Source organism: Xiphophorus couchianus, chromosome 4, assembly GCF_001444195.1.
Source record: "Xiphophorus couchianus chromosome 4, X_couchianus-1.0, whole genome shotgun sequence".
In the NCBI taxonomy this organism is placed as follows: Eukaryota; Metazoa; Chordata; class Actinopteri; order Cyprinodontiformes; family Poeciliidae; genus Xiphophorus; species Xiphophorus couchianus.
In genome coordinates, this window is record NC_040231.1 from 12,836,166 (window position 1) to 12,859,677 (window position 23,512).

At 35.9% G+C, this 23,512-nt stretch overlaps 1 protein-coding gene across 1 annotated transcript; it reads left to right on the forward strand.

Annotated features, from left to right (window-relative positions):
* The first annotated feature begins 9,385 nt into the window (after positions 1-9,385).
* Positions 9,386-23,235, forward strand: LOC114142707 (potassium channel subfamily K member 2-like). Its single transcript, XM_028014107.1, has 10 exons — positions 9,386-9,464; positions 9,592-9,735; positions 13,298-13,404; positions 13,498-13,610; positions 14,668-14,758; positions 17,592-17,709; positions 18,256-18,416; positions 19,739-19,925; positions 20,012-20,151; positions 22,723-23,235. The coding sequence occupies exons 1-10, from the start codon at positions 9,386-9,388 to the stop codon at positions 23,056-23,058; spliced, it is 1,476 nt and encodes a 491-aa protein (XP_027869908.1). The 3' UTR covers positions 23,059-23,235.
* The last annotated feature ends 277 nt before the right edge of the window (positions 23,236-23,512 follow it).

Genomic DNA, 23,512 nt, shown 5'->3' on the forward strand with positions numbered 1-23,512 from the left:
CTGTATGGAGGACCAAAAGTGCCAAAATGTAATAAATTAACAAATTGCTACAGAGGTGGGTAGAGTACCCACAATTGTACTGAAGGGTAGCACTACTTCAACACACGTTTACTTAAGTAAAAGTAATAAGTAACTACGAAATGACTCAAGGGCAGAGCTGCAATTCTACAATCTGACCACAAGATGTCACTGTAGCATTTTATTTAGCTTATATAGTTTTGTGGGAAATGTTGAATTGGCCACATGCAAATCTTTACATGTTTAACATATTTTCATTAAATGCCACATCTTAGGAAGTACAATGAGATTCAGTGACAAGTTTATAAAAGATTTCCACCTAAAAATAACTTCCATTTGGTTTTCTCAACCTTGAGTAAGAACTTTGTTTTACCAACTTATTAATAATGAAGTTAAGGAGCAGAGACGGACTTCAATGCCAGCCTAGTTTAATCAGCCATCTTATCAGCCGCAGTACAGAGTATAAAGGCAACAACAAAGAGTTATTTACTTAAAGCAACGCGAGTTCTTACGCCAAAGAAACACGAGGATGTTTGTTTTTTTACTCATCCAGATAATTACAGATGAAACTACTCAAACAAAAACAAACACAAGCTCACTTCCCACATCCAAACGAATGAGTCCTTAAGGTTTCAATAAAAGACAAATTAAACATGACAGAACACATTTGAGCTGAAGGAAGAATTTACCTATTTAAAGTGTGGCCTCCTTGCTTGACCTTACATAAAATATATAATAGAGCTTTCCAAAAATAACTAGAGCCCACCTTGTGTTGATTCAGAAAGTTTGTTTTCTGACAGATGGCTAACTATCTTTACTTTAAATTTACAGAAGAATCTTCTTCTCCCACGCAATAGTACAGCAATTAATACACAAAAAGTATTTTTCCGTGCAGGTTGGCATAAGATTTCCAGAGTTTTTGACTTCAGATGTAATAAAAGAAAATCATTATATGATGTAAGGATGCACATTTTAAGGAAATTAACAATGAGAGACCAAGTTTTCAGTAATTATCATATTACCTCATATTAAATGTGGCTGTACACACATTATTAAAAGTCAAGGAAGAATGTGTGAGACCTTCCAGTTGTAGGATGAAAAGAAAAGCGTTACACAGGAGGTCAAGCGTTCGTGACTGCAGCGCCATGTTGACTCGTTATTTCACAGCTGGTCGGTGCGCAAGCATCCCACCGACGGCCGCCAACAGGAAACGAGATTACTCTGCAATTATTCACATGATTTACTGTCAAGTATGGGTACGAGAGTAAGATATCTGTATTCTTTTACGTCCTCCAACAGTATTAACTCCATGTTTTATGCCTGGAGTTGTATCCACAGCATAGAGAGGGAAAATTACAAAAAACAGAACAATTAATTACTCAAATTTCACAAATTTGTTCTTTAGCTGTTCATATTTTACTGCACATCAGATTTACTATTTTCAGAACAGTTGCACAAATTGGATAGCTTTGCAAAGGTATTCACGTCCCTTAAATTTTCCTCCATATTATCATATTACAACGACAAGTTTTAAATGCATTTTATTGGGATTGACCAACACAACACATTGCAAAATTGTGAATATGATGCATACTTTTCATAAGTGATGTGTTTTGGTGTAAAAGTATGATGTACTTTGGTAATCCACCAAAAGTACATCATACTTTTGATTGATGAAACAAAAGGTGTTTCGTCAAAGTATTGCCTCAAAGTGACAAATACAGCTTCACATTTCAGATTTTTATTTGTAAAAATGTTTGAAAATCATTTCTTGCTTGTCTTCTGCCTTATATTAATTCACTCTGTGTTGATTATATAAAGAAACGAAGAGATTTAATGGGGTTGAAAGGCGTTTTATATGTTTGACGACTTGTACAGTATATGAAGTTAAACAATCACCAAAAGTACACAAAAGAAAAGAAAAACAATAATTTTCCCCAAAGGACTGTTTAGTGACACTGACCTTTCTGCACAGTGTCACACAACTGCACGTCTTTGTTTTCTTAAGCGTGCTCACACAGCCGTGACGCTCACACATGTCCCAAACTGAGGACATCCCTCCATTACATAACAGGGATTAGGCTCCTCTGTTTGGTGGCCCCTAACAGTGAAAACTGTGTGAGTCTATTTTTGACCTCTCGACCTCGGTGTCATTTCAGTGTATGCTCACTGCAGTAATTGGTACATGCCGTCCCAATCTGCATTCAGTGTGTGGGCCTCAAACTCTTCGAACGGACGCAACTCAAAGCTCTGGCTGTCTGAAAACGGTCTTCGTGATTATTCCTCTTACAAAATTTAATAGTTTAGATTTATGTGAAATGGGTTTAGGATCAGGTTTGGTGATCAGTTGGCAAAATGCAAACTGCAAAAATGCAAAATTGGTTGAGTTTCTAATAAAATATCCAAACATCACTATTTAATATCATATTTGTCAAACTCATCAGTTAAATTGTTAATAATTTAATTTCCTTGATGCTTCTGCACTGCAAAAATGCAAAATCTCACCAAGCATTTCTGTCTATTTTCTAGTGAAAATAACTTAGTACATTTGAAATTAGACAAAACTAACTTAGAAGTAACTTTTCAGCAACATACAGGAGCTTGTTTTAGTCAATAATTCCTTAATTTTGATGAAAAAGTACTTGCTCTATTGGAAGGTAAATTAATCTACCAATAATCTAGTATTTTTTCATCCATATTAAGGAATTATTTACTTAATTTACAAGCTGTTATATCTTGCTGCAAAGTCACTTCTGAGTTAGTTTTGTCTGATTTCAAGTGTACTAAGTTATTTGCACTAGAAACTAGACCAAAATATTTTTGTATTTTTTCAGTGCAGAAACAGCAAGAAGATTAAATTAAATGATGAGTTTGAAAAATATGATGTGATGACATTTGCATATTTTATTTTGTCTTTAAAATATGAACATGCATTTTATAGCTGACTATTGTGTTGTGTAGTAATTTGCAAAATGTGTAAAACATTCCACATGTGAAACGTTTTCTTATGTGAAAATCCTGTTATAAAACGCGAAGGTGTGTTTTACTTTTGTAGGAAATCTTTCCTACGTGTCACATGTAGAAATTGTACTCAATTCTTGGTGAGATTCACACAAGGAGGATATTTTTCTGTACATATAGTCTAAACACACTCAGGTCTAAACACAGACAGAGGACAGTTTTACGTCATGAGCGCCTAATTGGAGACTTGTGTCAGAAAATGTTCTCAGGACATGCAGGGTTCAGTCAGGGCAAATTAACTGGAAGATTTCTTAATTGCAGCCACACATGAACATGACTTGTATGTGCGTAAGTGACTTGTGGACTAAATGTTTTGAACTGGATAAAAAGTTCTGTTTCCATGAAGTCAGTGGGCAGCTGTAAACTGCAACATAGTCACATTCCCATACATAAACGTATGGAAAGGTCAACTAGAAAGATTTGCACAAAAATACCGACATGGTCAGATGGAAACACTTGTAAAATATGCTTCAGACAGTCTGGAAGTAATTTAGCGGCTTACAAGCTTATATGGGGCTACAAAAGTGTCAAAAGGTTTTCATGCATGTTATTAAATATATATACAAAGGTCAGAGATTTCTTCCTACCTGGAATTGATAAAGTTTAAAAAACACATATGATCTTTTGTTTTGGAAATCCCATTTGTTTTAGGAAATAACAGCTGCTTTTTGGCAGGAATGTAACCCGAATGTATGTCTGGATCCCCATGAGTTTATTTTGACTCCTAAATGTAAAACTCTGACAGTTTCAAAGAAATACGACTCAGCTTCCATGTATAGTGCATGTCTAGACATTTGCAAATAATTTTGGCACATTTAATGTATGTGCTATGACATTCAAAAAGAGCCTAAAATTAGCCTTGTAAAGAAAATGTTAATTTTCCCAAACCTTTGAGCATTTCTAAAAGGAAAGTCTTTATGTTCTTGAAGGGGACCTTTTTATTTATCTATTTGGGTCTGAACTGCTTCTAAAAACAAACCAAACATTTTTTTAAAAAACTACTCAGATGTTTTTTGCCAATAAATAATTTTTTTTTGGTATCTGGAAAATGAGCTGTTTCAAAAACCTCCAGAAAGTAAAGTCACGATCAACGGGTACTGGGCCGTTACTTGGCAACCACAGCAAAACTCCAGCACATTTGGTCAGCTGGTTTTACTGCTGTTTCCGCTGTACAATGGCTGCTGGAAGAGACAAATGTCATGTTGACTTTCCATCCAGAAACTATTCTAGCTGGTTGGGCAGGAGGTTCTACTTCTGCTTTTCAAAGATGTGTGGTTGTATAACTGTGCATCTGTTTCTGCATCAATTTTCATGTTTTCAAACTGCACATTAGGATGAAGCAGCAAGAATCTGGCACCTTTGAAAATATAACTGAAAATAGTAAATATTTAATGAAGTTAGTAATTTTCGTAGGGAGTGTAGTAGTCAAAGGTACTTTTATCGTCATTGATAATTACATCCAAAAATGTTAACTTGTATATAGAATGCATGTATGCACACGTGCACATATTTTTGGCACATTTAGCACCCCATATATTCTTCATATTTTACATTAAATGCAAAATGTGTGATGTTCTTAATCTCTTACTGCATATTTATTTCTGTTCACTTTTTCATAATTCCAAAAATACTAAAAAACACAGTAATGTATTTTTTATTATTGATTTTTTAAAATTCTCACAGTTTGTTCCTGAACACAAGGATATTTTTTTATTGTTGTTCATCTCTGACAGAACAATGATCTGTAAATTATTCCAGAGAACTAAAGAAGAATCTCAGCACATCTGTCTGTGAACTGAACCACAAAACAAAGTGGGTCAAGCAGCAAGACAACAAGCTGATAACACAAAGCATCCTAACGCAAAATGAGTAAAGAAGAATCAACTTAACCTTTTGGAAAGGAATAGTCAAAGTCTTGACCTTAATCCAGCATACATGTTGTGGGGAGGCATAAAGCGAGAAGTTTGGGTGATAAAACCAGCAAACAAAATGCAGAACAAAATGTTCTGTACTCACCATTAAAAGTCTGAAAATATTTAAATCCATTTACAGCTTTGGAAAAAATGAAGAGTCCACTGCGCTGAATCTCCTGGTTATTCCACCAAATATTGATTTCTGTTCTCTTCCTGAGTTAAAACATTAATATTATTGTTTCTAAATGAATATCAACTTGTTTTATTTGCACTATTTGAGGTCTGAAAGCTCTGCATCATTTTGTTATTCTGACCATTTCTCATTTCTGCAAATAAATGCTAAATTTTTGCTTCTAATTTCAGAGACACGTCGTCAATTTTTCATAGAATAAAAGAATAATGTTCATTTTATTCAAATATATACATATAAACACTAAAACCAGAGAAACTGATAATCTTAAGTGGTCTATTAATATTTTCCAGAGCAATGCCAAAAAAAACTCTTACTGGAAGCTAATTTGGTAGAACATTTGGCTTCAGTTTAATTTTAGAATAGCTGGAAAAAGAGCTTCAATTTGGTACAAACTTGACAAAAATGTTTGATGAATGAACATAAATAAAGCTGCACATGATTAAAAATTGTTTGCTTTTGGTTTTTCTATTAACATTATAATTAAAAGTTCCTTTATTAGCTCAGATTCTGTGACTTACAAATTGCTAAGCTAACAAACGCCCCATATAGTGGAGACATTCAGAAGCACTTCTATAGTGGAGGCACTTCATTGAATAGCAGGAAAATATTTGCTCCGTGTATTTTTTTTACCCTTCAGACAGACTACCTATCACTGATAACAAATTGCAGAAAAACAAGTTAAATGAGAGTTCTATCTTTAGTACCTGCAGCATAAATTGACCATAACTAAGAATCAGCATCACTGATTATTGCTCTGCAGACAAACTGCGGTCATTAAGCAGCCCGTTTGTAAAGGATGTGCTGCAGCTCACAGATATGCAGACACACAGGCATGTTAATCCCAACTGCAATAACATTTCTTCAGACTGGTCAACAGTTCTCAGAAAAAGAAACACTGGAAACATTTCCATGGTGCATTTGTTAAAGAGCTCGCAAAATTGTTTTTAATGAATCCAAGAAATAATTTAAATGTGATTGGTTAGAGATTAAGTGCGAATGATGTGGAGCTGAATCAATGGAAGAGCAAAACAAAGAGAGAAAGAAACGGAGGGTAAGAAATGGACATCATAAATAAAACCATAAAGGAATAAATGGATCAGCAGAAGCACGGTGGGGGTGACGAGTGTTTCCTGTGTAAACATGGAGGCTAATAAATGAACTAAACAAAGCTCAGCAGACTGAGAGATCAGGGGCAGAAACGCATCACAGACAGAGAATTTATGAGGCAGAAACACAAACTAATGATTATGTAAGATCAATCTGGACTTTCTGTTATGAATTTATAAGTTTTGAGACATTTTAAGAAATACAGTTTTTTAAAACTGTCATGTTACGCTCTGTATTTTATGATGACTTCCTGTGATAGACTAAGAAAAAGTAGTGAGCAAAAGTAAATGATAAAAGGCTTTCACACCGTCTGAAAAGTGTGGTGGGCATTTATGTTCCATCCATTATGATCCACATAAACTGCATTTCACATCGCACCAATTTTTAGACAGCACAAAAACTGGAACGGTTTCTTAATGGTTGTGTCTATAAGCAGGAACGGAGCAGACTGGGTAAGCTAAGATCCTTCAAGGTTTGCAGTAAGATGATGCAGTTAAATATAAGAACTTATAAGTATAAGTCTGTTGTTGAGAGTGTCGTCTCTTCTCCTCTTATCTGTTGGGCAGCAGCATCAGAACCAGAACCAGGAACCCAAAAAGACTCAACCTGATAATTTGATTCATTTTATTGATTCATTCGAGAAATGTCTCAATCATTGTGTCGAACAAATATACACCTGGATGAATGCATTCATACATGTAAACACTCACACAAACACTCACCCAAAACAGAGCGTCTTCAGTCAGAGGCTTCTTCAGATTCACTGTAATACAGACTGCTACAGGAGATCTTTCCTGCCAACAGCCATCACCATCTTCAATAACTCTGAAAAATTTGAATTAATGAGCTACAACCTTTAATTTTCCTTTGGGATCAATAAAGTATTTTTGAGATTTGAATTAATTAACTTTAGAAGGAACCTAAAAAGAGTGTAATTTAATTTAGGTATAGATCAGATCCTCTGAAGGCCTCAGTGAACAAATCTCATGAATACCTAGAAATGGGCACTTTAGGGGGAAAGTTAAGTTCAAAGTTTGTTTGGGTTTTAAATCATCATCCCAAACTTTGATAGTTTGATTCTATATACTGTATATATATATTAAATGGAAAAACTACCACTGCAAATTGGTGTTTGCTAATGTACATTCAACAAATTGATCAAATTAACATTTGAGCTGAAACATGAATTAGGCTCATTCCACAAACTGCATGTTTATTTACAGCTTGCATTCAGATCTGTAAGTCAGAATGGATGTTACAGCGAGCGAGCGAGCCAGGAATCCACACATTTAAAGTCACACAGGCAGCTTCTATGTTTAGCAAAAGGAGTGGGCACATAATTAACCTTTAATTGTCAGGGTTCTGAGGTGGAAACACCAACAATTAAGCAGCTATTAATTTCTCATTTGGATCTGGGAGAAGAAGGAGGAGGAGTGAGAGAAGAAGAAAGATGGAAAAACAAATGGAGCCAGAGGCATGAATGTTTAAGTCTTTGGAGGCTGAGGAACATTTTGAACATGGATGTTTTAAGGATGAACCACAAACAGCACCAGAAAATACTTAATACTTTAAGTAACAGCACATTTAATCCACAGTTTTCAGCCCTTTTCAGTCTCAATTAGCTTGTGAAGTAAAGCCTAACCTGTGCAATCAACCTAAGAAACGTTTCAGATTTGACTGCAGACTTATGCAGAGCAGCAAGGAAGGTTTTCCATTAAAATACGATCAATCAACATATTCCTTACAGTTTTTCACTCACATTCCTCATGTTAGGGATGCAAGTTATCAATTAAACAGTTAATTTAAAGTTGACTGATCTTATCAATCGACAGATGCTGCGATTTTCTTAAAGACATGAATCTTGTACCAAGAAAACGGACTGTTTTTCTATAACGTGAAGGGCTACATTTTTCAGAATATAGTAAATATATTTAAATTTTAACAAATTTTGTGCCAGCTGTATTGAATACTGACTGAATACACAGAAAAGTGTGGTTTTCTCACATTGGTAAACTTAAGACATGTAAAATACAACAGGAACCTCTTAGGTGAACAGAAAAATAAAAGATGGAAAGAATAAAATATGTGAAACACTTGATCAGAGGGGTGATGTACAGTAGTACTGTTTGTGCTCTTGAAGGAGTTTAATTAAAAATGTGCTCTATGAAGCACTTTAACTCACGACATCTCCCAAAATAAATCAAAAATAAATAAATAGTTTTCCCCGGACGGCTCCGCTTCAGGATGACCAGCGGCGCCCTCTGCTGGTTGGCGGCCAAACTACAACACTGAAAGCAGATCTAAGCGGATGTTGAATGTTAATCTACTGGAATTAAGTTTGATTTAATAAGCAATTAATTGACAATTAATCAAAAGTGTGCTGTAAACTCTTGAAGAATTTCTTTCGTTTCTCTTCTCCCATCATTCATGAGAAGTCTGTAAAGAAAGTCAGGACTGACTGTGTGACCATAGTGATATGAGTAAATATCCTGAAGCAAATAGGATGTGTCAGGTTGAGTGTGATAATAACGTAGCTGTGCTTCCACCAGCAGCTGGTTTACTGCACCTGCTCTGGTTAAACATTAGAGACTCTAACCTCTGCTGTCCCTATGTACATTAAATACACTCTTGTTTTGATGTTGACAAATTATATCTGATGTTTAAAATAAACTAAACTTTACCAGACTCAGACACACACCTGCAGTTTTTGGTAAAGTTTTATATTGAAAGAAATTGATTTGGAAAACAATTATTTTGGCTGATTTTATTTTTTGTTACTTATATAACTTATTGTAATTTTTATCCTTAAAATTCCGACATTTCCACTTAATTTTATATTTTGGTCTGTCTGATTATGTATTTTATAAATATTAAATGATTGATAATTTGATCAGTTACTGAGTACTTGTGTAGATAAAGTACTTTTTTTACTTGAGTAATTTCTTGGATGGCTACTTGAGTAAAAATGTGTTGAAGTAGTGCTACTCTTGAGTACAATATTTGGTTACTCTACCCACCTCTGACTACAACCCTAGTCCTAGCCCTCTGGCACAAACAGAAATTATTTTGGCGCCCCCTCTAAGGCGGCGCCCCTATAGTTCATACACACTTTTTGCTCCACGGTCGGAAACTAATGGGTGTTGAGGGCCTGTCCACGTTTGGGGACCACCTCTCCATACCGCGGACCTCCTCTCCTCTTCCTCCTCCTCTCGGTAACAAGTCACCGGTGCGCTCAAAACCCTGAGCGCACACGGAGCGCGTCTCCAACTGGAGAGCTGGCAGAAACCACAAGAGACAGAGAGACCCGAGAAACTGTCTACTGAAAAATACCCCAACCAGCACCGACCAGTGTCCTATCAGCGCTGACAGCCACGAAGGGAAGCAGAGGGAAGACGGAGCGCCGGTCCGTCCGCCCTCCTCAGCACCGCGCAGAGGAGACACGCAGCGGAGGAAAGATTCCCCGCAACGCATTGAAAGCTTCTGGTGAGGAGAAGAGGAGAGCGGAGGGCATCGGATAGCCAACCACGACAAGTGAGGGGAGATTTTATTTTATCCTGACTGAGGGTTTGAGCTCCAGGAAACATTTTATATTGACGTGAAGTGGTGCGTTCAGTTAGAAACGTTGTTTCACCTCAAAACGCTCACCTGAAACTTTACATAAACATTTTTAGAGGATAACTTAGTGCTGCGGGTTTCTTTAACAATTTAAGTATAGAAAAAATATATTTGAGTCATTTATTTCCTAAGTCAGGTAAGTTTTTAAATGTGATTTGTTTATTAGCATAAAAAAGTCAATACATTTCTCACAGATAAGAGCAGAAGAGGAGCAAATACAATATTTTATCTTTTTTTAACCAATCTAATGTGGAAGGTATCAGTTTGTTATATATGTATTTTTAACGTGAACACAAATGCAAAAACTTTAAAGGGTTTTCCCAGAATATAAAAGAGTCTTTAAATTTTATTCTAAAGAAGCTCAAATACCTGTTATATTTTATACCATGTTCATACTAAATGTTACGATTAATCCAGTGCATTTAGGTTTTTTTAGCATATTAAAATGCACGACAGGACAAAAAATGGCTGATAGGTTAAAGTGATGAAGTAGACAGCTCAAACAGTAAATACATCGTAATAACTGGCAGTTATAAAGACAAAGTTCTGAAATGTATCTCAATGTTACACCAAGTTTAGAAAACATTGTTTTATATATCAATAACCCCCCAAAATTATTGAAAAGCAGTTTCAGCTCAGAGATAATCGTTTGGTAAAATTCCTCAAATGAATAATTCTTAACCTGCAACCTACAGCATAAAATTATTCTCTACTTGTGAGAAACTGCTTTAAAAGACTATGAGTTGTATAAGAACTATTTCTTTCTTTTGCTCATATAAGTTCATTTTGAAACGACCTTGACCTTTGAAATAGATGCAGAAAGTGTTTCTGAAGAACTAAAAGTTTATGAAGAGCTGAAAGAAAAGTGCAAGTCCAAACCAAATCACAATGTGAACAAGGATAAACTAAACTAATTCATAAAACAAAGTTAAGACAAGAAGGTTTTTAGTAACAAGAGAATGATACTCAACTTATAATAGTAAAATATATATATATAAATTTATTGCTAATAAAAATTTATTTTCTCCAGCTCAGATTCTCATTAACAATAAAAACTCCTGAAGTTCCACCTAAATCAGTGAAATGCTAAGATAAATCTCTGGAGTGTAACCTTTCCTACTGAAGATAATAAAACTGGATTTTTTTCATATTTAGTAAAAATATGTTCAGTTTAAACCATGATAAGCTGTGCAAGTTCACACACTCTAAATCAATGCAATCATAGGAGCATTGCTACAAATAGTACTAACATGACAGACCTAAGAGCATAAAGAAATTATTTTTTAATGAATATATATTTCTCAACCATGTTGGTGTGCTCTCGCAGGAAAGTGTTTGTAAATTTACCAATGAACAGTAAGTAGTCCTAGCATGGATCCCTGTAGAATCCCAAAGTAGAAAGTAATACTCTGCCTTTAGCTTTGATTACAGCTTGCATTTGCTGTGACATGCCAGTGATTTCACCTTTGACCTTTCTTAAACAGATTGACATCTTTTCCAGGACCACAGGACGAGACTGTCGGCAAGGTTGTTTTAGAAATGAGACTCATTGCATCAGTTAAATATCTTGTTAGCAGCTGAAAGATTGTCGCCCATTTAGTAATTATCCAATAGGAAGCTTCTGTTAGCTTGGCTAAAACAGGAAACGCTTCATGTGATCGGCTACAAGTCAAATAGCCAAGAAACTTGATAGTTTTGTTATTAATTTCTCTATTAGTGATAACCAAGAAAGATTACCTGGTGGTAAATGTGTACATAAGTAATCAGAGGTGTGTAGAGTATCTAATAATTGTACTCCAGTAAGAGTCGCACTACTACAATTTATTTTTACTCAAGTAAAAGTAGAAATAAATTACTCAAATAAGAGTACAAAAAATTAAAAAGGTGATTCAAGTTCTGAGTAACTGATTAAAACATCAATTATTTAATATTTAAAATGACAACATCAGACGGATAAAATGTAAAGTTGTGTGGAAATTTTGGTATTTTAAAGACCAAAACGAAAATAATTCTTATAAATAACTTGACTGCAATATGACAAAAGCAGGCAAAATAAACATTTTTCCAAATTAATTTCTTTCAATCTGAAACATATAAAACTTTAAGAAAGCCTGCTAGTGTGTGACTGTGTCTGGTGAGTTTCTGGTTAAAACAAAACGTTCTTCATTCAGTGGGCAGAAAATCCAGAGATTTTATTCAAGTAAGAGTAAAAATACTTCTTGATAAAGTTACTGAAGCAAAAGTAACAAGCATAACATAGTAAAAATACTCCTAAAATGAAATTTTTACCAAAAAGTTACTCAAGTAAATGTAACTAGTTACTACTGACCTCTGGGAGTAATAACATAAAAGGCATAATGTTTAAATGAAAGTGTTTTGCTTCAGTCTTTTTTTTTTCTTCAAATAAGCAACTTTGGATTTTCCTAAATCGCATCCTCTCTCTTCATGTTGGCGGACGTTAACAGGACATTTTTTAGCATTAACTTACTGCCACAAAAACAGCTGGGTGTTTTTAAACTGTTGAGATTTTGAACCTGAATGTGTGAATTTGTGAAAGATAAACAGTAAGTTGTGTTAACTTTATATTAAGAGTTGAATAAATTAGAGTTTTTAGGTTAACACTTCAAAAAACTGAGAGAAGAAAAAGACAGGAGTGGGAACTATTTCCCAGAATGCTTAGCGGCTGTTTTTGTATCCTGAAATCTGACTCTTGTGTTTTATTAAGATAAATGTTTATTTTAAAGTTCTTGTTCACACTAAATGTTTCTGAACAGAATTCATTCTGGTGTTTAATAAAATTAATTATCAGATCAGAAATTTTGTTCATGCAATTTGAAACAAGAATTTAAATTATTCTAAAGTAAAATAAGTAGTTATTTTATTGAGTAAAATAACAGAGAAATGTGGCTCTCTAACCAGGTGAAGGCAGTTTTTTTCTTGCATATTGTGAAATAATTTGGTTTAAATTGCAGCATTAAGTTAAAACTCACAATTCAATATTAATGAACTTAAAAAACAATGTTTAGACAACTTGTCTCTTGCTTTTAAATCAACTTCATGAACTTTAATTTCTGAGTTAAAACCAAAACAATTTTCTTGCTGACTTTAGTTACATTGTCATGGCAGAAGGTGGACTTTCAGTTTCAAGTTAAAACATTCAGTTTAACTTGAAACTACACTGTTTTACAGTGTAGTGAAACTACTGACTTTTCCTGAACTCCAATCTTTATATTTTTAATCAACAACTTTCCTTCCTGGACGCATTTATTCACATAACAACTAGACAATGTCAACTCAATATGGTCGATATCTATAAATGAATTTTATCAAGGCAAATAAACCAATATTTGTGAGTAAGAGAGGAAATGGATGGTGCAAAATGAGGGGGAACATGTAAAGAATTTAAATAATAATCCAGTTTTTTCCGCAGTGGCAGCTCCAGACTTATTGGACCCAAAATCAGCCACTCACAACACGAAGCCCCGCCTCTCCTTCTCCACCAAGCCAATCACACTGACTCCTCGGGAGGAAAGTGAGGTGAGAAATCAACCGAAAGAAAGCAAAAACAATCCAGATTGAAGTCATTTTAACGAGTTGCTGAGGTCTGACTGACCAGCCGAAGTGTTGCAGGTCGTGGCCACAGTGATGAAGTGGAAGACGGTGACCGCCATCTTTCTTTTGGTGGTTCTGTACCTGGTGATAGGAGCCGCCGTCTTCAGATGGCTGGAGCAGCCCCATGAGAGGTGGGCGTCTGTTTTCATTTCACTACTACTTCATTATTTTATCTCTGAGCCTGAAAAACTCAGGACCGCTTCAAATCAAGAACCCTCACCACTTCTATGATTTAGTTTTGTTCTACTAGCTTTGGGAGTCTAGGGAGGGAATTCTTCACAACCTCAAATATTTTGAAGCGTCTAACAGGTTATTAGCTTCCTCCATTTTATATGGAAGGAAAGCATTCCCACAGCATAATGCTGCCAGCACCATGTTTCCCTGAACTCCAAAGTGACCAAATGCCGATTGGCTGTTTCTCAGATAATTGGCTTCAATAAGAATAAAAAACACACAGGTGGACTTTACTTAGCCATAAAGTGACTTGTTTTTATTTATTTATTTATTCTTATTTAGTGGTATCAGAGGGACGGGAGATGAAGGCAAATGTGTGACACACTTTTCAGATTTTTAATTGTGAAATATTTCATTTCATTTTTTTAAATTTAGTTATTTATTTCAAATAGAAAACAAGAAAACAGTAGAATAAGATAAAACACATGGATACATAAACAAGAACAACATAATTTACAACTACTGTTCTGTGAATACTTATTTAATTCAGCACCTTATCTCAATTTAATTAAATATACTACATATTAACTCAATAACTTTCAGAAATTTGTAATTAAAGCAATTTTATGGTATTCACATGCATGTTCAGTATTCTGTGCTAAAGAACATACAAATAAATTATATAAGCAAAATTATTTCAAGATAAGAAAATCTACAGATTTGTAATAATAATAATAATAAAATAATAGCAGTATTTAAATCCTGTGTCATTTTGTTTCCACTTCACTACTTTTTGTCCTTCAATCACATCACATGGCTATGAAATGGTTTGAACTTTATGGTTTTATGATGTTTTAAAAGTCGTCAAGGTGTTGCATTGTAATTGTGATTCTCTCTTGAGCTAAATCTGGCTTTGGTCCATCTAGAAAAGACTTAGTTATTCATTAATTTTCCAACAGAACAGGGTCTTCTTTCCAAAACAGGAAGAACAAACTCCGTCTCTCCCTCTTTCAGTGCCCAGCGTTTGGCCATCCTGTCCCAGAAACTGGACTTCCTGTCCCAGCACTCCTGCGTCAACCAGAGCCAGCTGGAGGAGCTGGTCCAGGTGAGTCGTCACTGAGCCAAAACACACAAACACACACCTGAAATCCTGTCATGACACCGTGATTTAGTGATTCATGATAACTATGACCTCATACCAAGATATTAAAGAATTTAATTGTTTATGTTTTCCAGATTTTTAATTGATTTTACCATTTTATAAGGTCACTGAGCTATTTTGTTGGAATTAGAAAAACTCATTTGGTTTAAAGGTGATATGCTTCTTTGAGCAGGTTAGGAGAGGTTAAACAAACATGTTCATCACATGTTTTGCACAAAATCAATCATAGATAAGATTTTTAGTCTGATCAGTTTTGCCTGTTTTGAGCTGTTTTAGGGTCTCTGTCACTTTAAATCCATATAAGCTGCTGCTGGCCACACCCCCAACTCAACGTTTTCACTCACATATGAAAATGGCTGCAAACAGATGTGAAATTACACAACCGTTTATCTTAGAAAAGCAGAAGTTGAGCCTCCTGCAGAACCAACAAGAATGCAGCAAGTGATTTCTGAATAGTAAGTCAACCACAAAACACTTGTCTTTTTCAGCGGCCATTGTACAGCGAATAGAGCACCTAATTCAGCTTCATCTCATAAATTATTTACACACACAGATTTTTTTTTTGATATACAGTACATATCTATAGCATATAAATTATTTTATTTATTTAATTTGTGTATTAAATTTCTTAATCTGAGTCCAAATTTTGTCCGACAAACAAGAGAAGGCGGTATGACAGAAATCTTTGAATCCTTGAAAACCAGCTGGAAAAATGTGCTTAAGCTAGCGTGGGTTGCCAGGTAACGGGCTGGGCTTCCATGGTTACTAGGTAACGGTCAGTTCCTGCTGATTTGTGACGTTTTGAAATGGCTAATTTTCCAGACACCGAAACACATTAAATCAGCTGGGTGTTTTTTTTTTCTTAAGCACTTTGGCTGTTTATAAAAGCAGTAGAGACCCAAATGGAAGTACAAAAATGTGAAATTTGCATGAAAAGTCGCCTTTAAAAAAGACACATGAAGATCCAAAAAAGTTAACTACCATGAAGTAGGAACATTTCCTCCAACTGCGGCTAATTTCTGTGTTTTTCTAACTTCTTCAATAGTGAATTTACTGACTTTTCTAGATCTCCAGCCTGTCTGTTTACAATCTACAACTTTCCTTCCTGAATCCATTCATTCACGCAACAATCAGACTCAAATGTTGATATTTTGTGTTCAGTTGGGCTGGAGTCTCTGTTTGATTGTGTTCCCTTGATTTGGATCGATTTCACTGACGGACTCATCTGGAGTTATGACATGAATAATAATCCTCCTGCTTCAACGAGCAATTTTATTACATTAGTGACACACACATGGCAGACTAGCAACATAATCGAATGAACCGATGCTGTTATCAATCCACCACCAAGTGTCAAACCTTCAGCTGCTTTTAGCTGAATGAAAAATAAAACTCCTCTGGCTTCCTGAGACACTTTTAGAAGAAATTGTATTAATAAATCCAATGCATTTGTTCACACTTTTATATTTTTAATCTGATGCACCCAAAACTCAACATTATGTTTCCACAGGAACAATTGATTTAAAGGACGTGATATGATTTGCAATAATATTCACAAACTGTTAACTTTCCCCTCATTTTTTAAAAGGAGAAATTAGGATTTTTGCTTTAGATCAAGGCAAAATAGTGACTAAGCATGAAGTTAAACCAAAAAATAAGTATGATTCTTCTGTATGGGCTGAGCAAAAAATACTTATTTTTCAGTGCTAAATTTGACTTCTGAATTTAATAGATTTTTTTTCTTCAAAAAATTGCAAATGGCAGAAAATGTTTTTAAAAGTTGCCTTTTACTTCCATAATTTATTCTGAGTTGACCTGAATTCAAAATCAAAATAAATAGAAGAATAAAACCTGGGTGTCAATTCAATTAAATTCAAATTAAAAAATACTTTACTGATTTAAAATAAAGATGGCAGCTATTTGGTGGGTTAGCATCACTCTGGAAACCCAAGAAGTGCTTTGGTAGAAAAAGAAAATCCAGATTTACCAAAAATTAAATCTCTAAAGAGAAAATGTGATTAATCAGTTAAATAAATGAATCACCCAGCTCTAGATTATTCTAACTTTTCATCAAAGAAATGCATGCAGAAACACTTTTTCCTACAAATACTGCAACAAGTTGTTTGGAGTCTCCAGAAGCTTTGATTATTTAGGGAATAAACCAGATGCATGCCACACTTTTCAGATTTTCAGCTGTGAGCCTTTTTGAAAATGCCTTTTTCCTCTCACTACACAATTATGGTATATATGGTATATCATAATCACAATGGTCCTAATGTTGGGACTCACCATGTTGTGATTTTCTGTGTTCATGAATTTAGGGGCAGATTTTAGTAGATTACTAAGCTGAAATATGAAAAATGATCAGAATGTGACATGTTGTTCTAGATTAAACATAAGTTGGTCATTAAATCAGGGTATAAAAGCAGACTTTAGTTGAACTGATCCATATATTTTGAAGATTTGACATGCAGAATTAAAGCGCTTTCAGGACCAGGGACAGCTCCAGACTCAGACATGGAGAAACAAAAACTGAGTCAAAGAAAACGTCTCTGTTATCATCTCTACCTCGGCTGTGGATCCCAAACCATTTGTTTTCACGATCACTCCCAGTTTCTGTCTCATCTCAAACTTTATTCTCAGTGTTTCCATATTTTATGATTATGAACAGACAGACACAACCACAGCTTCTGTACACGAACATCTAATTATTTACACCAGAATAAAAGTTGCAAAGTTTATTTTTGGAGTCTGATGAAGCCTCTTTCCTCCCCAGCAAGTTGTGTCTGCTGTCCGATCCGGGGTGAATCCTGCAGGAACTTACACCAACCACAACAGCCTGTGGGACCTGAGCTCCGCTTTCTTCTTTGCTGGAACTGTCATCACCACCATCGGTAGGAAATTAAACTTATTGATCATCGACGACGCCTTGAAGTTTATAGATCCTAACTTTTCCACATTTTCTAGATTGGTCATAGTCACAAATAAAGTATCTTATTGTGTGTTTATGTGAGTTACCAATGTAAAAGTGCATTTAATGACACATTCAGAAATCTGAAAAGTGTGGCGTGTATTTGCATTCAATCTCTAAATTCTGACATATAAAAACAAATGGAGTCCACCTGTGTCGTTATTTCACATCTGATATGTAGCAAACTTAGAGATTTGTTGTCGGCCATACGTGAACAAACACAACAATTAAGACAAAGGAACGCAGCAGACAGATCAGGATTCATGTTGTAGAAAAGTGTGATTTTTTTTTTTTAAAAAGCTAAAACTCTAAAGGAGCTGCAGGATTATGACACCAGTGACTAAAGTTTCATATAAAAAGCCCCAATGCAGTCGAATCTTGCATTTAAGTCACAGGTTATGCATATAAGATGTTTGAAAATGAACCTGTGATGCCAGACTGGGACAGTTTCTGATTGTGCTCTCTGCAGGATTTGGGAACATCTCTCCCCACACCGAAGGAGGGAGAATATTCTGTATCATCTACGCTCTGCTGGGAATACCGTTGTTTGGTTTCCTCTTGGCAGGTGTGGGTGATCAGCTTGGCACCATCTTCGGGAAGGGAATCGCCAGGGTGGAGAAAATGTTTGTGGTGAGTCTGCAAACAGATGGGGACAGATCTTAAATCATATTTCCAAAACATATTGTTAAAAGTTCAAAACTGTATTTATTTATTTGACTCAAACAATGTGCTATAAATCTATGAATAAGGTTTTATCACTGCCTCTGGATAACTGATGGGAAAAGCATCGATGGCTTAGAAGTTAATGATTGTTTAAAAGGACAGAAATCCCTGCAGACTGAGCCTCGTTGTAGATCACGACATAGTTTATAATTCTCTAAAGAGACAGCAGTAAATTTAGCATCTAGGTTGAATGTGAAGAAATGTACGTTTTAATCTTGTATCTCTACGGTCATTAACTACAGATGCTGTTAATTTGATTTGTGAGTTAATTGCTGGGTAAAAATTGTTTCTAAGAAGAGACAGAAATTCTGTTGCTCAGTTTGATTTACTGAAAGAACCGATCCTGAATCTCCAGAGGTTATCACACTGCAAAAACACAAAATCTTACCAAGTATTTCAGAAATATCTTATAACACTTGAAATAAGATAAAACTAACTCTGAAGTAACTTTTTAGCAAGATATGAGATTGTTTTAATATTGAGTAAAAAAAGAAATCTGTCTGTGGTCTAGTACCACCACCCATTTTATAAGTGAGATAATTTACCAGTGGAACTAGTCCTTTTTTTTAAATCAATATGAAGGAATTATTGACTTAAAACAAGTACTTATAGCTAACTAAAAAGTTACTTGTAAGTGAATTTTTTTTTTACCCCTCCAGGGGGTCTTTTGTGGGCTCTAGTGTCCCTTATTTGAAAGTAGGCTGACAGGAAAGGGGGGGAAGATATCGTCGGGTCCAGGAGTCGAACCGGCCGCGTCGAGGACTCAAGGCCTAAAAACATGGGTCACACTATCCGCTACGCGGAACTGCTAAAATCTGACGCTACTCCATTTTGTTTACATTTGATAAAGAAGGAAGTTGCACTCATGTCTTCCTAGGTGAACAGATTTTTCAAAAGGTTTGTATCATTTGACACAGTATGGAGTGAAAACGAACCGCACTAGCTGAAAATATAAGAAATGTTGCAACTTTGGTTCTTAATCAAAACGAGTCTACCGGACTAGATTATCGGGTATGAAAACACCCAACAAAAATGATCGAGTTTGGTTGACTAACCATCAAAGGAAAATCAAACACAGAGACAAAACAAGGGCAGAACTAAATATCCTTACCGAACAAACAAGGATGTATTTTTTAACAACTTCCCTCCTTATGACTGGTGATGTGACAGATCTCAGCCTGTAAATAATGAGAAGCTAAATAAGCCTCTGTGGTTCATTTTCCCTGCAGCACTGGGCCATCAGCCAGACCAAGATCCGAGTCATATCCACGCTGCTGTTTGTACTGTTCGGCTGCCTGCTGCTTGTGGCGCTGCCGGCGGCCATCTTTAAACACATCGAGGGCTGGTCTGCACTGGAGTCCCTCTACTTTGTGGTCATCACCTTGACCACCATCGGGTTTGGAGACTTTGTGGCAGGTGAATGAGACAAACTCTCTGTAAACTTGTTTGTTTTTTTCTCTGGGTCATGACAGCAGGTTTGATCGGTGTCTCTTTGTGTCCAGGTGGGTCAGACATAGAGTACCTGGACTATTACAAACCGCTGGTTTGGTTCTGGATTCTGGTGGGACTCGCCTACTTCGCTGCTATCCTCAGCATGATAGGAGACTGGCTCCGAGCCATCTCCAGGAGGACAAAAGAAGAGGTATTCAACTCTTATGTAAATACCCTTGCAAAAGCATTCAAACCCCATAAACCTTAATTTCCTCATTTTGTGACATTACAGACACAATATTCAGTGGATTTGATTACTATTTTAGGTGACAGACTAACACAAAGGAGGGCATCACAGTGGAACCATAATGATGCATATTTTTAAAATATATTTTACAAATTAAAAAGTGGCCTGCACATGTAAATATCCTCCTTTTCTCTAATTTTACTGAACAAAATTCAATACGAATGATGGTCTTTGGAGGCTACATGATTAGTAAACAGTGTGCCTGTGTCTGAGCACTCTGAAACATTTGAAGGTGGTTTAACTTGGAAATGAAAGTCCACCTGCTGCCTTGAAAGTGTAACTTAAGTCAACAAGAAAATTGTTTTGGTTTTGACTCAAACAAGTTGTCTAAACATTGTTTTTTAAGTTCATTACTATAGAATTGTGAGTTTGAATTTAATGCAATTTAAAGTGCAATTTAAACCATATGCGAGAAAAAAACTGTCCTCACCTGGTTAAAGAGCCACATTTCTATATTATTTTACTCACAATATGAAGTTAAAATAACTAGTTATTTTACTTTAAAATAACTGAAATTCTTGTCTCGATTTGCATGAACAAAATTTCAGATCTGATAATTAATTTTATTAAACATCACAATGAATTCTGCTCAAAAGCATTTAGTGTGAACACAACATTATCCTCAAGCTTTAAAGTAAACAGCTGTCTTAATGTAACGCACTTCCATCTCAGGATACAAAAACAAGCCGCTAAGCATTCTGGGAAATAGTTCCCACTCCTGTCTTTTTCTTCTTTCAGTTTATTGAAGTGCTAACCTAAAAACTCTAGTTTATTCAACTCTTAATGTAAGAGTTAACACAACTTACTGCTGTAAGTTTATCTTTCACAAACTCACACATTTGGTTCAAAATCTGAAACTTGCTAAATTTATTTGACTTAAAGAGCAGAAGACAGTAGACACACTTAAAAATGGCTCAAATGTTTTACCTTACAGTGAGGTTGCAACATGATAAAATATGAATAAGTTTCGGGAGTATTAATAAATTTTTGGGTAACTGTGTCTGTTTACCTCCTGCTCTGCAGTGACAGATGAACTATAAAAGTGTCTGTGTTACAGTGCCACATCCCCACATCAACTTTTGCCCTCTGCTTAATTTGGTTTAAATGATGCGACTCTTTTCAAATCTAATCTGCTGTCTGCCAGCCAAATGCATGAACACAAAGATCCTCTCCACAGGGACAGATGCACAATTTGGGTGTAATTTAGCAATGTTCCTGTTTAAGAAACTATTATAGAACTGCTTCAATGCTAAATATAGCAAATCTTATGGAAATCAATTTGACTTATGCGTGAAGAAACATCTGGAAGGTTTTAGCTCTTCATTAGCAAAACCCTGAGGTCCCTCTTGAGAAACATGGAGCTGTTCCCATTTAATAATTAGATTTCACTCCTGAGCATAAATGAAGATTGAGGGAAGCCTTTCACCTGCTCCTCACCAGACAAACATCTTCTGAAGAGTCAAGGCAGACGAGCACAGCGACTCGACCCACCGTTCCTGTTAGCTACAGGGGACCCATTAAGTAAAATTCACATTTTGGATGTTTTTATATTTCCATTTGGGTCTCTACTGCTTCTAAAATCAGTCCAAGCGCTGCAAAAAGACCCAGACGTTTTTTTGGCGATAAGTTGATGTCGTTTGGTGTCTGGAGAATGAGCCGTTTCAAAGACCCTCCCAATTGTTAAGTCACAATCCACAGGCACTGCGGTGTCAACCTAGCAACCCAAGCTAAGCACAGCTTGTCACCTAGGAACCCAAGCAGAGCTCCAGCATGCGCTGTATAATGGCTGCTGGAAGAGACAAGTGTTTTGTAGTGCACTTACCATCCAGAAACCACTGGCTGCATTCTTGTTGGTTGAGCAGGAGGCTCCACTTGCGCTTTTCAAAGATGTACAGTTCTATAATTGTGGATCTGTGTGCAGCCAAACATTGAGTTGGGAGGCGAGGCCAGCAGCAGCTCATTTGGTTTTAAAGTGACAGAATGACTCTTAACACAACTCATTCTGAAAGGAGCTCACAATAGCCAGAACTGACCAGAATAAAAGCTCATTATCTAAGAATAATTTTGTCCAAATAAAGTAATGAATATATTTTGTATATCCTAACCTGTTTATGAATATACTTGACTCCTGCTCCTAATGATCTTCCATGCTGAAGTCCTGCTGTGAGAAACATATTTCCTGTAGCTTCTAAATGTGCGTTTGCTCTCCTGCTTTAGTCAGAGTGAACACAGAGTTGTGTACGGGGTTTTTATTTGTGCAAATGATGTGGCAGCAGTGAGTGAATGCATGGATAAACAGAAGACCTTTTTCATAAGACAGTACAGAAAGGTTGTAAATGGGAGGACATATTTTCATATTGGAAATCTATAAAATCAATAAAAATATTTACAAAACAACAACCCCCCTGAAAAACAGATCTCGTTGAGTTGAAACCTGTGAATCTCACTGTCCTGTCTCGGTCCGTCTCCACGCAGGTTGGAGAGATCCGAGCGCATGCTGCAGAGTGGACCGCCAACGTCTCTGCGGAGTTCAAAGAAACCCGTCGCCGCGTGAGCGTCGAGATCTACGACAAGTTCCAGCGAGCCGCATCCATCAAACGCAAACTGTCCACGGAGCTGGGATTCAGCTCGGCGCCTGAACTCACTCTTCCACGTCGGGCCACGTCAATCAATTTCAACGACGAACGGGAGAGGAACGACAAGGAGGCCGGGCTAAAGGGTCTGACCACGCCGCTGACTAGAAACGGCTCTCTGGTGAACGGGCTGGACCTGGAGAGAGGAGACGTCTCGATTATCGAACACCTCAAGTAGAAGAGGATTCTTCCAGGGTTAAGAGTTTTGGCAACTTGGTCAAAGAAAGAGCTGAGAGAACAAACAGAAGATGAGCTCGTAGTAAACATTTCACTTCAGACAAATCTCTATTTTCTCCTGTTAAAAAAAAGGTAGCTGCTGATTTGGGTTCAGTCATTTATGAGGTGCCGTTTGTAAAGTTACTAAGAAAAAAATAAAAATAAAATGTATAATATTTATAATACAAATATTAAATTTATTTATATTAAAAAATATGGCATATTTATAAATGTTATGTTGTATCATATTTTATAATAATGAATATTGATATATCAATATTTGGTTTATCTAGCCTATTAAAGAGAAAAATGGGTGTTTATTTATTAAAGTAATATTTTCACCATGTGATTCATACATTTTTAAATACCATAGTTCCAAATTAAATATTTAATCAGCAAGTTAGTTAAATAGCTTG

Bases quoted from the DNA above. Each gene is read 5' to 3' on its own strand.
- LOC114142707 (XM_028014107.1), top strand. From the start codon at position 9,386: ATGGGTGTTGAGGGCCTGTCCACGTTTGGGGACCACCTCTCCATACCG. The intron at 9,736-13,297 runs GTGAGGAGAAGA...TTTTTTCCGCAG, and splicing joins CAACGCATTGAAAGCTTCTG to TGGCAGCTCCAGACTTATTG. The intron at 18,417-19,738 runs GTGAGTCTGCAA...TTTTCCCTGCAG, and splicing joins GGGTGGAGAAAATGTTTGTG to CACTGGGCCATCAGCCAGAC.